This window comes from Procambarus clarkii, chromosome 19 (genome assembly GCF_040958095.1).
Source record: "Procambarus clarkii isolate CNS0578487 chromosome 19, FALCON_Pclarkii_2.0, whole genome shotgun sequence".
Lineage (NCBI taxonomy): Eukaryota > Metazoa > Arthropoda > Malacostraca > Decapoda > Cambaridae > Procambarus > Procambarus clarkii.
Window position 1 is genome coordinate 25,651,599 of NC_091168.1, and position 16,794 is coordinate 25,668,392.

Consider the following 16,794-nt stretch of genomic DNA (forward strand, 5'->3'; position numbering starts at 1 on the left):
CGCCGATATGATTTTAAATTAAAAACTATTGCTTATGTTTTAGGTTTCAGACTTGTATTTGCCTTGTACTATATTTATTTATAATTTAATTTTGGAATATTGAGAATTTAATTATATTTTATATCAAAAACTTGAATTATGACTTAATTATTTGTTGACGGCGTCTCCCTGGCAAGATTAGTGACACCGATGTAAACACAGCAGACAGAAGTGTGTTTCATATACGCCAGCTTGAACCGTCCTTTACCCCAGCTTGGACCCATCATATATGCTTGCTTGACTCGGTATACATTATATGTCAACTTCAACTATCATACATGCTAACATGTCCCATCATGCCAGCTTGAATCATCATACACCAGCTTGAACCACAATAAATCCCAGCTTGAGCCATTATTCATACCAATTTGAACCATGGAGGAATCGGTTAATATCAAACTAGAGGACGCAGAGTCAATTGAAGTTGTGACAAATGCAGAAGATACTGGAGATGGAGATGCTGAGACGACAGCAGTGGGGAGCAGGACCGAGCCATTGTGTGGAGCCTCATCTCGGGCACATGAATATTTTGATGTTATATTGAAACCTACTTTTGGATATGTTTATTCAGTGGAAAAAGCAAATGAAACGTTAAAATTATTTCAAGAACGGTCAATGTCTCGTTTCGTTTGCTATAAAGTGCAAAGTAGCTTTGGAAGAGATGGTAAGTTGGCAAATGTTGTAGTTCAGTTTCAAGCTAATAAATTGATCATCTCTAGTGTTCACTGTTATTTTCCCCATGTACCTTAACTGTGAGTGCTAGGAGGTAGAAGCTAAAATTATTTTTGTGCCACTTAGTGATAAGCTAAGTTAGGCACCTCAAAAATTTCTAGGATGCCTCTAATTTGTGCCATTCTAAATTTTGGAAAATATTACAAAGTGAGCAATTAATAGATTTATGGACCCATAAGATACCTAACTTATGTATTATTGGATATAAATTTGAAGGATGTTCCAAAATTTGGATACAGGCCCATGAGATGCTGCACTACTTAGAAACAGGTAAAACAACTACTACTGTCTTGCTTGTGTAATGTCAGATAAATCATCCTGATTTATCCTGTCAGATAAATTTATCCTGCATCCATGTAGTTCAGTGACTCATGGAACTTTATTCAAATAATCATTAGCTAGGCTTAATTGTTTATAAGTCGTATGATTCTCAATATACTCCTTAAAATACTCCACTTTTTTTTTTTTAGTATGTTCTGTTTTCCCAAATTCCACAGAATGCTACCTTCCATTATGCATTTGAATGAATGATGAAGCTACAACTGAATTTTTATGTGTACCTGCATTGACTGTGACTTTAGAATCTGTTACTGTATTACAATATTTTTGCACCTCTGATGTTTGTAAGTCTATTTCTAGATTAAATGAACAACTTGCCTCAGGCAGACTAGCCAAATAAAATTTTAATAATCAGTGTTCTTGTTTGCTACCCAGTTATTATTGCTGAATTATTATTATATGCACACAAAATCATTATTTATATATTGTATTTCTGCATGTATTATATCATTAGTAATAAGATATATTTTATTTTTAAATTTCTTCATAAATAGCCAAACAAAGGCAATTATTCAGAAATCTGGATTATTCTGGAAGCTGGAACAGGTTCAGAAGGTTATGGTTCAGATTTTGGAGTAAATATTGACTATTTTGGAGAGACTTGTGGTCTAAACCAACTACCCACCTTCCTTAGGATGCAAGCAATAACAATTGCCTTAACTTATGGGTACCCTTTTACTGCTAGCTGAGCAGAGGTCTCAGGAGAAAGGAACTATGTCCAAGTGACTGTTGTAATATGGAAATAAAATTTTGAGCCAAAATATAAACCATTTATTATGTGTTAACTTTATAAAAAAAAATTGTCCTAGTTTTCATTATTATATATTGGCAGTTTAAAACTAACTTCCCTGTTGGTAAAATGACACCAAAAATTACTTATTGCCAGCAGCACTCTTGCAAGCAGCGTTGCTGATACTTATGCCTTTGGTTGTCTTCAAATGCTCTGAGGGTCGTTAACTAATCTCACATGTGTAGGATGCCCAGACACATTTTCATAGTAAAATGTTAACTACTGTATTACTATTCAGATTGAGGCTAGAGAATATAAGTATGTCACTGAATATCAGGGTATTGACTAGCATTTGTTGAAGCACCAAAACTATATTTTTAGTCAAACATAATATTAATTTAAATACCTTAGTTGATGTACATGTTACTGTAATGGATACATGGATATACTTTAACTATTAAACTAATAAAATTTATTTTCAGATTGGTGTGCAAACAATCATAAAATTCTTTGGCATCAAGATGAACAAAAAATCAAAACAGAGAACTACACTCCTATATATGATGGCATCCCATACATTCTCCTTGGTAGCAAGTTTTTGGAATGCCAGTATGGGATTGATAGAAATGTCTATCAAAAACAGAAGCATTATTTAAAAAGAAATGTGAGTGATATATTTTCAAAATTATAATGCCTAGAATTCATTTTGGAACTCACATTGTGCTAATGAAGTTTATAATGAGAGATTCTTACTTCTTCCAGTGTTACCATCACATTTCAACGATGTCAGCATCTCAACAGTCAGACCTCACTATTCCACACATAATATTTCACTAAGTCGTCTTTTTGTCTAGTTCACAGAAATCATAATAATAATAAAAATAATAATAATAATAATAGTTTATACTGTACACCATAATTCTTTGTATATATACTGTACTGTATTTCACTTTTTTCTGTATGCATCAATATTCACAATAGCTATCTTACGGTGTGTCATGTTATTTCGTACATTCCTCATTATGTGTATTACATTTCAGTGTTCATTATATAATGTAACATGACTGTTGATTAAAGTACATTAGTTAAAAGTAAAATATATACTTTAAAATGCAGTAGTAATTGCTGATTATTCCTTTCAGGTGGAATTGCTGAAAATCAAAGACCGACGGCTACCTGTCTCAAAGAAAGTTAATTGTCCTGCAAAGATTGTAATGAAGGATATTGTCAAGTTTCCTTCATTTAAGGTATTGCAGAATGCAGTTTATCATTATTTTACATGATTCACAAGGGTACGGTTTTTATTACTGTATAACCATCTACCTTTATTTTTAATTTTCTGACCTAACTAGGTTTTAATTTGACATCAAAATACAATTCATGGTTAATGTTTCTCTGTGTTATACTTGTAATTATTCATGGAGATTTACTGGGAAGGAAAATCTTGTAACTTCAGGAAGCCCCTTGTGGCTTCCTGAAGCTGAGAGGGTACCATCTACTAGGTCGCATCAGCCATGGAGGGAAACCTAGGTCTAGTGGGGAGCAGTGCCAGAATCTGGCCCATGCATGCAGCTTGAAACACCAAATGAGCCAGGCCCACACAACAAGCCAGAACTAAAACACACATGAAGCCTATACTAAAATATACTGTAGAAACAATACACAAAGCACATGGGCCCTGCAGGACAACAGAGTCCAAGGATGACTGGTACTTAGCTTGATCAGTGGGACTGACACACACACTGATGGAAGCACTAAAAGCAGTACAAGTACATGACAATATGACACCAGCAACAGAACTGGCCTGAGAAGCTGGTTGAGGGCCACCTGAGGGTGATAATTGGTACTAATGAGTTTTGAGCTGGTTTGGGTGAATCCTACTTTTGTGTAAATCGTTTGCCGGCTTCCTTCATGACCCAGCAGAAGAAAGAGTAATAATTATTAATTATTATAATTATAATAATAATAATAATATAATTAACAATTATTACTCTTCCATCTGCTGGGTCATGAAGGAAGCCAGCCATGGGTGATGTTAACTAATTTTAAATATGTTGAAACCTTCAGTAATGTTAATTAAATTAATATATACAGTATAGCATTACAATTACAATGTATGTATCTTTACTGATAGTTCTTTAAACAACTGTTGATGTTATATTACTGGAAGAACTTATAGTTCTTATTATTATAATTTTTTTATTTGTTAATATCAGGTGGATAAAAACACAGTGAATGCCAGAAGAATCAAATCCATGCTCCTTCGACTTGCCCTGAGGACAGATAATGCTGAGGGTGAGCGTAGGATATACATTCAACTGCCAGATGTATCAGATCATTGCAATCATAACAAATATCCAGTAAGTTTCTTTCCAACATACAGTATTGTTTAAGGAAATTTGTTAACCCTGCAGATAGGTGAGAAATTTCTTGGGGTTTATTATTGTGCAGTTCTTATAGGTATGCCTTAACCCCTAAACTGTGCAGGTATTTAAAAGTACAATACTACATCGAGGTGTGAATGTCTAAAAATAATTGACAAATTAAATTGACAAAAAATCACATAGGGATTGGAACACATGAGAAAGTGCAAATAGTGAGTGGAACAATGTAAAGATTAATAGGATCATAGCCCAATTAGGCACCAATGCTACAAGAACTATGGTGCCCTTATAAAACTATTTAATGATGCTTGAGAATTACCAGAGAAAAATATTGCCGGTGACTAGTAGTCTCCAGGTCCTGGTCTTCTTCAGCCCATGCTCTTTTGGTTTCTGCTGGCCCTTGAGGTCTGGCTTTGACGAGCTTGTCGAGTGCGGTCTGGTCTATATATCCCTATTTATCCTTCTTTCCTTGGGGAAGAGAGCCAGCCTCATCCTGGCTGGCTCTTGGCTTTTTCTTCATTTCAGTTTAACAGCATTCTCATTTGAGGTTGTGGTGTGATAGCAACAGAGAGCTACTGAGGGGTCTCCTAGAACTCCAGTTTTGAATGTATTGAAATGCCTCTTCCTGGTGGATGCTCAGTAGCTCCATCTCCACTTATTAACTCAAGAATGACAGTGTGAGTGATGCTGCTTTGTGCCAACTGCTACCAAAGCCCCTCACCTTGCTGTTGAGCCTGCTTATTTTCATTTCGGATGGTTAATATTCAAGTGTACTTTACGCAATATACTGTATTCCAGTATATTGACAATAAGATCTTCCAGTTCTTGCAAAGTTTTACAAACTTTGTATGGCATCGATGATCACTTGAGTGTTTGTGCTGCACACACTGTATGCAAGAAGAATGTGTGTCAAACATGTTGGGTACATATTTAATGATGCTTAGGAAGGAAACTGGTCATTTAGTATATATTTTCAATGTGGTGGGCAATCATTAGAGCCATCTAGGGAACAATAAAATGTAACCATACACCTGCTTTGATTTATAAACAAGTGAGGCTGGGTGAAATCATCTGCAGGCAGTTGGAGCATGTATTTGCCTGTCATGTGCAGATAAAAAAAATAAAAAATTATGCATTTTTTATTTTTCATTTTAGGATGCAGATTAAGGGGGTTAGAAGTAAACAAATGCTATAGTTGCCTATTTTATATCAACTTTCTTAGTATTACTTGCTTACTGCAGTTTTTGTGATATATTTCATAATATACTTCATCATATTTGGTTAAATATACTTCATCATATTGGTTAATCTAAACACTTGTTTAATATTTTAGAGTGGCAAGAGACCTCGGAGATTACGGAAATTGAAAGATAACACCAGAGCTGCATTTCCTCCTAGTTTAGACACAGAATTAAGTGACTCTCAGTTTCTCCAAACATTTAGAGTCACAAAATCTTTATATCAGGTAAAGTGTTCTAACTTATATAGTGTACTGTAATTTGTTTGTTACAATAAGGGGAATGTAATGTGGAAAGTGAAATAAGAAAATTTAAAGTATAGTATTGAGTATATATGAATCATTGTAATAGGTTACGAAAATACTTAAAATATGAAATTTGGTCGAATAAATGGTTTTCCAGTGTTGGGGACAGGAAGCCTGTTAGGCTTATCGAGGTCTCCCTTTGCTAACAACTAACCTTCGTCAGAATGCCTATCACAACATTTGCCTAACTCCCAGATATATATTTACTATGAGGTAAACAGAAGCATCAGGTGTAAGAAGACATGCCCAAATGTCTTGTCCTGCATGTGGATTGATCTTGTTGTAACACTGTAAAAGTGTTTGGTTTAGTTTATTTAGAATATATATAGTACATGAGTCACAGACAAGGATTTGAGAAAGGCGCCAGGTTGTCGGCCTGAGATCTCACACCTCAAAGCGTTAATGACCTCAAGTGACCTGAGGTCAGATCATGTGAATTTCACCTTGCTTCTGATAATCTGATAATTGTAGCCTGGTAGCCTTCAAACATGCCGACGTTTAAGGAGTGGTTTCGTAGAGAGCCTCGGGCTATCTAAGTGTGGGTGGAGTTAGCTACTAGGTTCCCCAATATATACTCGGAGAACTATCGATTCGACAGCATTAAGAATAGGAGACCAGCCAGCAGAGCAGAGCAGAGGCCAATCCCTTGTAGTCTTAGCACCTAGGTAGTCAAATACCTAGGTTACAAGGTGTTGAACGAGAGAGGTTGCCCTAGGAACTCTGGAGGTGCTCTAGAATAGTTAGCTAACTGAGGACGGAATAACGGACTAGAGAGAGCTGTTTCCCCCGGCCTCGTTAGTTAACTGGGGGGTGGAATAATGGACAAGATAGAGCTATTTCCCCCAACCCCCGTTACATTGTGGCCAATAAATGATGAGTAATGGGAAAAGCCAAGGAATTACTGGTGTGCTAGTGTCTTGATAAGAATGTGGGAAACCTTGTTTGCATGAGGCAACGTTTTCAATACTAAACAATTGCACAACATTTTCTCACAAATGCATATTTGTGAGAAAACAATTTCTTCCTTCCAAGCAATTAATCATGCTATGTCAGTGTCTCATTTGATATTCATCACATGAAGTAAGCATGTATGGTGTTAAGCTAATAGAATAAGGAATGAAAATGTCATGGAGATATGTGGAGTGCATAAGTTGTTTAACAACAAGTGTAGAAGTGGTTCAGGCATGTTGAATAAATGGATGATGGTAAACTGGTGAAGAGAGCATATTCAAGTGAATTTGAAGATAGGATGAGGGAAGAAAGGCTGGGAAGATTGTGACATGTGATGTGTGTAAGGAACAGAGATTAAGCATGAACAAACCATAGTGCCAGTTCAATCACATCGTGGGTTCATGTTGATTTGGGTTCCTAAGCCAGCCTTCCTCTCTCTACAGTCGACTGTCTTGGATAAGTTTCCTGCTGTAAGTTTGCCTTTTGTAAATTAGTTTCTTATTTTATTTATGTAATAGTGTCCTGGGAAAAAAATTAATTGGTCCTCTCTTTGAGGGGCTGTGGGAAAAGGCTGAGGTTAACTACCGAGGGGACCTCTCCAACTTTGTAATGAAACACCTCTTTCTGGTTGGTCCACAGTAGCTTCCTAGTCCCATTCTTATTTTTCCTCCTCCTCCATAACTGTCTCTTGTAACTTAGACTTGAGAGTGAAAGATCCACCTCACTGGGATCCCAAGTGTGGTGTGGTGCCACCTGGTAGCAAAATGTGAGGTGGTTGATTTATGAGTGTTTCAATACTTAATGATTTAATAATTTCTGAGTTTGATGATTATTTATTTCCAAACTTTTCTTGGAGTTGTTTTTGTAATTTGTGACTATTTCATTTTTATGAGCAGGAGAATTTTTGGAATGTTACTAATCACTGCCAGAGATTGTCATAGGAGTCTCGCATATCAAATATGGCTCTGCAGAATCATTGCCATTCTCAGCTACTGAGGAATGCCCAGAATAAGGCATTTAATTGCATTCAACGTTTTTTTTTCAAGTTTTTAGTTGGAGAATGGCAAAAGGAAGTAGTAGAGAAGATGGTAAAAGCTGGGTTGGCTGTGGCCGAGCTGGAGCAATATGAACAGCACGTTCTGGCTTCACTGTACTACTTGGGCTCTAATGAGAATATAGCTGCGGCATCTTCAAGGTAAGTTGTAACAATGTACTCTTCATGTGAATGATACAGTAACTGTCTTTTTGTTCATTTTGTCAGTGTTTTCAGTTTCTTCATCTTCAGCCTACTCCATCTTTTCTAACAAAGAATGAGACCAGGTTTCTGGAGGGGTCTCTTGGTGATTGATAACTGGTTTGTTTGGTCAGGAGTGCATCAAAGTACTGTACAATGTGTGTGCATCAGTGCATTCACTGATGCATACATATTGTACTGCATTACTCTTCTTGCTTGTGCCATGTAGGATGTTCATGCAGTTGCATTATTTGTCGCTCTCATGTCCATGGTCCCTTGTTCCAGGGCTTGGTTATCTCAGGTAGCTCATGTGGTCATTATGAATTGGTTATCCATCTTTCCTTGTGCTCATTGTCTGGAAATTTGTGGTCTTTTTCAGTACAGTATGTTGCTTTCTAATATTTGAGTTAATGAGTATCGACACTAACTAGGTGCTAGTGGCTCAGTATTTAGTCAGCGCTCCTCACCTGTGTCGAGGAGCGTGTGTTGCATTGGGTTGGTTGAACTGGAATTGATATCCTGTGGGTGGTATCTTTTTCTCCCCTCTGCTCATGGTAAGCTTGGACCAATTCTTCATTTGTGAGATAATGGTCGCTTCTTCATTGTGGTAAATTAGTTCATGGAGTCACTGAATGGGCCCTCCCAGAAATCCAGCATTGAATGTAGTAAATTACTTCTTGATGGGTCTCTTGTTAGCTGCTCACCCTCATCCATGCTGTTCTTCTATGATGTTGAGGTATTGTGCATTTGGGTAGTGCAAGAATGAGTGGGGGTGATGACTGAAGACCACTGGAGGCCAGTGTTATCACCTGGTGATGTGCATGAGTTTAAGACCAGTGGTTCTAGCCAGGCAATGATTGTTTACATAGTTAGGAACAACATTACCAATATTTATAATGTTGTCTGCTTTGGTGCACTCTACCTTTCAAGTGGTTTTTCTCTTGGTTACTAGTGATCCTATATTTCAATATAGGATCACCAGAGTATATAGACATCCTATGTCTGGTTGATACCTGGTTGATGGGGTTTTGGGAGTTCTTCTACTCTCTAAGCCCGGCCCGAGGCCAGGCTTGACTTGTTAGAGTTTGGTCCACTAGGCTGTTATTTGGAGCGGCCCACAGGCCCACTCATCCACCACAGCCCGGTTGGTCCGGCACTCCTTGGAGGAAATAATCTAATTTTCGCTTGAAGATGATTTCTCTTGTCTCTTTTGATGGGGTAAAATTCTCCTTCTGGTTTTCAGTAGGCGCTTTTAAATGAATGTAGCCTGATACATTTCTTAAGTATGTAAGCTACCTAAGTGGGTAGTTTGGGGAGCTACAAAGAGACCCACCAGAAAGAGGCATTTCATTAAATTCAACACAGAATTTTTGTGATATCTGTAAGGAGATTCACGCACACAGCTTATGAGAGTCAAATCAGATTTTCATAGTGTTATCTCTCCTAGATTCTTGCTTGGGTTAGCAGTGTGTAGTCCTTGGTACACTCATCTTGTTACAGTAGCCAGTACTTCTTAAATGTCTGGGGGAACACAGTGCCCCCTGGGGGTGTCTCAGAAGCCTTCACTGTATTTGGTTGTTCTGTGTTAATGCTTCTTCTTTTTAATTTTCTCAGAATACATTAGGGAGCAGTAAATTAAGTTATCTCAGAAATCAGGCTTGAGTTTATGAAGGTGCATACCCGGGCAATTCATTCTGCCACTCCCTCTCCCTCCCTTTTGCCTAGCTTTTCGTGTGTTAAAAGGCGGGTCACAGAATTAGGAAGTATGTAGTGGTAGCTTGAGTATGTTGAGTTGGCAGTGTAGGTGTGTAACAAGGTAGTTGGTAGTTAATCAGAGCCTTCCTTTGGTGATCATGCTGTGATGTTGTGGAAGAGGTTTTGTAGAATTTTGGTATATGTAAGTTACTTTTACTTTGATTCAGTTTTCTCCAGTAACACTGATACCTTAAATGATCCTTCAGGGACACTTGACAAGTTTTCAGTGGCATTGATGTAGTTGTTTGTCCTGTCTGACTGCACAATCCTCCCCATGAACACAAATGACCATAATCTTGGCAACCTACTCAGAAACAATATTCATAACCTTAAAACCTGATTTTACATGTTTTATTTAAAAACTAATTTTAAATTTGATTTCAAACTGAGGTAGGAAATAGCTATCACATAAAATTCTGTGACCCGGCCTGTCTTATAATACTAATATTTTCAAGTACAGTATCTATTAGTGTGAATAGAAGTAATCACTAAAAGTAATCACTTTATTGCAAAGTTAAAAGTTTTGTCCTATATTTATTATACAGTATTTTGTAAGTGCATCACACAGAGTAGATGAGGATTATAATGATAATTTCTGGGCTTATGACCTGCAGTAGCTCCCCGGTTTATGTCATCAGTACACATTGGAAACTGAACATGCCAGGCTGCCAGTGATAATTTTGGCCATTCTTGGACAATTCCTGTTGATGTAGTAACAGGCTCATACTGCAATCTGGTCTGCAGGGTTAATTCAAGCCCTGGCCAGGGAAAATTAACTGGGCACCAATCCTTAAGTGTTTGCCCCATGTTCTCCCAGCAGTAACTGGGTACCTGGTTGTTAACTGATTGGCTGGTCATGTTCCAGGGAAAACTAGTAAGATTTGGGGAGTAGAAAAACTCCTGGAACACTATGGGAAGGGAAAACTCTGAGTCTAGTACCAGGGGTTAGGCGTTATCTATTCCTGTACTCGCTTATTTAAAAAACAAACAAAAGTACCCTTTCAAACATTCTTTCTACCTTCCATGTAGTGGGATACTCATGGGGATCAGACCCACTACTTAGGTGAACCACCTGAAAAGCAAGGAAAATAACAAAACACTCAACCCTTCAAATTTTGTTTCAAAACAACCAATTCCCAATCAACTCTGAACAACTTAATTAATTAACAACCCCATTCATCCAACAACCTCAGCCAACACGAAGGGTAAATCTGAGCCACCTGAGGGTCAGTGTGAAGAAGACACTTTATGCACTCTTTGTACATATGTGAATACACATAGAGCTTCCAGCTGAAGGAAAGAACATGAACCCACTGAGGGGACCTACCAAAAAAAAAAAAAGAGAGATGATTCATTACATTTACCCCTACATTTCTGTTCAGGCTCCTCTCAGTGGCTCCCTGAGCTGTCTCACCATGGAGAACAACACAAAAAAGGGCCTACCAAGGGCAGAGGAAGAAGTAGTCAGTAACCCAGGAAAGGGCGATCAGCACTGGGCCACTCTGCCCAGTGTTATAGAAACCAGCATCTTTCTCCATGCAGTTGCTTGTTTTGGGTTTCACTATATCTCTGGTGGTTTTTCTCTTTACTTGGGTTGCTTGGATTGATTTACTTTCCCAAGACTCCCTTTGCCTCTGTTGAGTAGACCAGATTCCGTTTCTGGTCTGCAGTAGGGTTTTGTGACTCGCAGAGGCCTGGTGGGGCACCATATGTGTGGGCTACAGAGGGGGCCAACAGAAAGATGCATTTTATTACATTCAATTCTGGATTTTTACCAGCTTCCCATATCAGAGGATGTAATGGGGCTCAAGTTTGAAAGCCAACCTCACCTCCCTCGGGGTCTGGCTGCCACCTAGTTGTGGTTGTGGCAGTCAGATTAGTAAAAATTAGGTTTTCAGAGTTATTTGTCAATTGGCTGTTTAAAAAAAATGGAGGAGGGTTGAGTGTTTTGCTATTTTCTTCAGTTTTCAAATGGTTTAATTTGGTACTGGATTAGCCTCATCTCTACAGTGTCCTCACCACATGGATGATACAGGACTTTTATAGAAAGGTAATTGTCCTCAGTGTGATATAGTCACAGTGACGTAAGTTGAGTAGAGCTACTAAGGAACAACCTCGAAGGGAGTGTTTCATTATACTGTATGCTTTATTTTTAACAGGTTTAAGATCAAGACTATTGAATTACTGGACACCATTCTCAAGTTTTCTGACTTCCTTATAAGGCAACAAGAAAAATATCTGACCTTACCAACACTAGAAGAAAGGTTAGTTAAAAAATTTATATTAAAATTCTATATTCCCTTTGTTATTTTTGTAATCTCAATGCATATAATTGCAAAAAGTATGTATCATATATTTTTAGGTAATTCTCACAATTTCACATTGGTTTGCTGCATGTCCTGTATGCTGTAATAACACAAGATGGAATAAGGCAGGAATAAAGACTAACTAACCTAGTGTTAAGCAGGGCTGTTACATGGGTATAATTAATGAAAAGTAATTAGTCATTTTCCAAAAAAGTCTGCCACAGCCATTCTGAATCTTGTGCCCTGGACTGTTTTCTGCACATGTCTGCACGGATACTAAATACAGTATTTAGAGCATATATGCAGTCTCCAGTAACAGTGTTGTGCACCTCTGAAGCTGGAAGAGTGCCAAAACAAGCATTCACCATTGAAAAAAGGTATAGTTTAATAAATAATTTATAGCTGCAAATCATTTAATTCAGAAATTCAAAAAGGAAGGGTGTAAATGTTGAAAGCCAGTAGCAAATATTGGAACATTATGAGGCACAGCATGTAATCATGTGCTCATGCTTTCAAGCAGTGTTTTGTTTTATTTTGTCTAGACTTTCTAATCAGTTTTCCATGTTTTCAATCTCTGATCTTTATTCTTCCCTTGCCTCATTGAGAGAACCAGATTCTGGTCCTGGTTCCCAGTAGGCCTATTTATGTCTCAAGAGGCCTGGTACACACTGATGGCTTATCGGTATCACTGCTTAAGCTCTTTAGAGCTACTGACTAGAAAGCGGTGTTTCATCACATTCATTGCTTGATATTTGTTTCCAGGATAACAATTGCCGAAGTAATCAAGCATGATACAGGATTCCCAGGAGTTTTCGGAGCAATGGATGCAGCTCTTGTTCACATGCGGACGCCACTTAGTCAGGAGGAAGAGTTTTGCTATGCTAAAACTGCCTCTGGGTCCAAGTGTGCTTTTGTCCTGCAGTTTATAGTAGACCAAAGACTACTTTTTCGAGATATTCATTTGGACGCTCCAGCCACTGGCACACGCATCCAGGTGTTTCAGGTAATCTGCTTGTTAATCAACTTAAAATAGCTATGGTGACATGCACTTCTGCTTAGCACATTGTAATAACCTAGCAAACCATTTGAAGCCCAAGAAACATTAACGGTGGTGCCTTAAAGTGCATTTAACCGATTTTACAAATAATAATTAGTATTGGTTCATCATCGCTTTATCTTGCGTACATACTTCCTCTAGGAATCAGAGGCCTGGTTTCATCTTCAAACTCTTACAAGTTCAGAAACACATGTAGTTGCTCCTAGTGTGTATCCCCTGGCACCGGCCATCATGACGCCGCACATGGCCAATGAATTAACCTACCAGGTAAGAGTTGACCATTTTCACCAATTTAGTTATTAAGTTATTTACAAACACAAAATGTCCATTCTGATCAGATTCTGTTATCAATACATAATTGTATAATAACTAGCATAACTATGTTTAGGATATAAGAGGGAACTTGTTTATCATTTTAGTATGTTATATGGCTTTATGTATACAGTATACAGCACACATTTATTTATGGTAATTTTAATTCTTTCAGGAAATAATATATAATGAAAACCACAGCAAAGTTCTAAAGCTAGTAACTAATGTGATGACAATATTCAAATCAAGATTTAAGCGTATGCAACAATTGGATCAATATATTGAAAACAACAGGAAGATTGTAAGGGCAAATTGCATCCTCCACAACATTGCTCTCATACGTGAAGATGAAACAGTAAGTCTGTCTTATTTGAGCACAAGCATGCTCTTCTCTTCCAAGTTACTTTATTATATAGTGTGTGAGTCCACAGTATTGATGGATTATATTAAATTTCTTCTAGCTTTACAGCAGTTATATGGTAATTTATGTCATTTAGATCTTATAGTTTTGAGTTATCTAATATGCTCCCAAATTAATATATATACATACTGTGAAAAATAATAATATTATTTAGAAAATCAGTAGGAACCATGAGGAGGAATCGAACCCACACACATGGTACTCCTAAGCACACCCTAGACCATGACATGATTTTCTAATTGATGCATCTCATTAATGTGATTTCATTGTACATTACAGTATTACTATTTCTTTTATTCAGGTGATAGAGATGTTGTCTCTGGGGTACAACAGTGAAGCAGCTGAAGAAGGCTGGCACAGTGTGGGAGGAGACGAGGTGGTGGCTGAGTTTGGTATTCTTGGTGGTGAAGAGAAGAGACATTATCTCACGACAGTCATGACAGCTTCATATGATTCTACACTATCTTATGTACAACTCACACCTCATACTGGCAGTTAGCCTATCCTTTAACTTCCAACATTCTGTATAAATACAAATGAATAAATTATACATAATTTATTTTGACTATACAAATATTTTATTGTAAGTGCCGCATAAATGGATGATAGCAAAATTGTAAATGAAAATGTTGATTAATAATATGACAATTTTCTTATTTTGTCACAAGAATCAAAACAAAATGAATGTACAAATCTCTAGATTGCAAGGACCTGGTTTCCGTCTATATTACATACAAAATTGCTTGATTGCATAGCAGGTGCACTAGCATATACAACATTCTGTGTTCAGGTTAGACTAATATATATATTTTTTAGCTATTAATAAAAGCATTTCATTTTTATAGAGAAATGTAGGCCTTCTGTACATGTGGTTCTCAGTAACCAAATAAGATCTAAAATCTGTACCGGCATGAACAGTATGATGTCATAATGACGTCACAACATTTTCTATTTTCGTTAGGTTTGTTTATAGTGATGATGTAGGGTGTACATTGTGACGTAAAAGCGAAAGAATAGAGCAGTGGCTATTCTGGCTTTTGAAATGCCAATCACATTAAATAAAAAAAAAACTAAAGCAAAGTACTGTAAATAAAACTGCTTCTGACCTCTTTACGGTGTGAGAGTTGCGGGATAAATTCCAAAAGAATGAAAAACTTAAATATTTAATATAACAAAAATGACTAACAAATAAAACAATTCCAATATTCTACTTAGCAAAACACAAAACACAATGCAATATGAACAGGTAACAGTTACGTTAATAGCAAATAAAGGTGCAAAATATAATATACAACAAGCAGTACGCATCTACAGTTTCCTGGAAGGCTACAGTAGATGTTACTGCTGAGAGCACGAAGCGTATTCTGAGGTCTGGCCGGTGGTGAACTGCTTTTATAGGTGGACAGGCCTAGTGTAGGTGGCGCTGATGTGCAGGTAACTATCACTGGCAGTCTCAAATGAGTGGTTAGGCTGGTTGACCAGTTAGTGGAGTTGTCCCCAGTCGTGCAGGTGCCTCGGGTATTTGAGGGTGGAGGGAGGAAGGGCCGGCGTCTTGTCTGCACACAGATTTCTGAGCACGTATTGTGGTCATTGTTAATGTTGAATTCTTGTACCAGAGTATGCATATTTGTTGTTGAATAGGCAGGATCTTCTTGCCTAAGCAAGAGATTACCGTAACAACATTCTTTCCTCAGGTCATAGATCCTACTCATTTAATTACTAGACTGCTCAATTTCAGAAAGAACTATGCTTTCCTATCCCCAAATTCCTAAAAATATTTTTTTCTTTTTTAATTTATATATGTATACTGCACAAGACTTCTTACATTCTTGTAAAACCACTAGCATGTATAGCGCTTCGGGCAGGTCCTTAATTCTAATTTTTTCCCTGAATACGACCTGCCAAATCATTTAACAAGTAGGTACCTATTCACTGCTGGGTGAACAGAGGTTACAGGTTAAGGATTAGCACCCGGTGAATCCTCCCCGGCCAGGATACAAACCCAGGCCAAAGCGCTTGCAAAGCACTGGGCGCATGCTTTACTACTACGCCACAGGGGTACGAAAATACAACAAAAAATAATCTTTAACAAATATGCATATCTGATCATATTAAATTCCGAATGCAGTATCTATTAACATTTTAGCTGCATTTTAGTTCAAATTGACATAATGGCTATTTTCTTACCAGCTGTTCTCTCTCTGAAGGATTGCAAAATTATACTTTAGAACTTCTCCCAAGACTGTCAGGAAAATAAGGTTTATTGTACATTCAATTTGTTATTGATCTCTATTCTTGTGGCTTGACCAAATATTTATGTTAAAAGGTAAAAATGCGTAATGGTATGTCATATTGTGTGAATGTATTTGCTATATAGTATATAATGTATATAGAAGTACCATAATATTATTTTACAGCTATACTATTGTCCTAATCAGTTACTATCAATTGTGCACTATTGGTGAATTCTCATTAAGACAATACAGTTATGACACCAAAATGTATATGGTAGTTTACCTTTTGCTGTATTTCTCCTAAATATCTTCCTTTATATATAATGTAATATATATTACATTATATATACTGTATATATATATATATATATATAATGTACATAATCTGAGTTATCTACAGTTCATTCTTTTGAATATAAGCCAAGTTGCAGTACATCAGTGCCCCATATTTTCCATGTTTCTGGGGTGAGATGGGCTATCAGGCCAGAAAAATAAAACTAACTATATACTGTACTACTTTAGTAACCTTAGTGAGAAACAAATACTGCACCACCATACTTAAGTTTCTTATCCACAGAACATTCCACCACTTCATAAGACTGGGTATACATCTTTGTGACTCGTTGTATACAGTATAAACACATTCATTCCCTTATAAATTGCCATCACCCAGTGTTGTTCCCTCCATGAAAATTGTAGTTCATGCTTGCATGTTCCCATTCCTGCCCTAATTGCGGGAGGCACTTCTTTGGGTTTG

The 16,794-nt window shown here is 37.2% G+C and overlaps 1 protein-coding gene across 1 annotated transcript; it reads left to right on the forward strand.

Moving 5' to 3' along the window:
• Positions 1-185: 185 nt before the first annotated feature.
• Positions 186-16,546, forward strand: LOC123757580 (uncharacterized). The gene is made up of 11 exons (XM_045741348.2): positions 186-703; positions 2,323-2,504; positions 2,983-3,087; positions 4,057-4,200; positions 5,558-5,689; positions 7,765-7,913; positions 11,867-11,971; positions 12,776-13,016; positions 13,212-13,337; positions 13,558-13,737; positions 14,105-16,546. Exons 1-11 carry the CDS (start codon positions 415-417, stop codon positions 14,300-14,302), a joined length of 1,851 nt encoding a protein of 616 aa, XP_045597304.1. The 5' UTR covers positions 186-414; the 3' UTR covers positions 14,303-16,546.
• Positions 16,547-16,794: the final 248 nt, after the last annotated feature.

Excerpts from the sequence above, each read along its gene's own strand:
- LOC123757580 (XM_045741348.2), top strand. The coding sequence starts at position 415 with ATGGAGGAATCGGTTAATATCAAACTAGAGGACGCAGAGTCAATTGAA. Across the intron at positions 4,201-5,557 it reads GCAATCATAACAAATATCCA|AGTGGCAAGAGACCTCGGAG; the intron begins GTAAGTTTCTTT and ends TTAATATTTTAG. Across the intron at positions 11,972-12,775 it reads TTACCAACACTAGAAGAAAG|GATAACAATTGCCGAAGTAA; the intron begins GTTAGTTAAAAA and ends ATTTGTTTCCAG.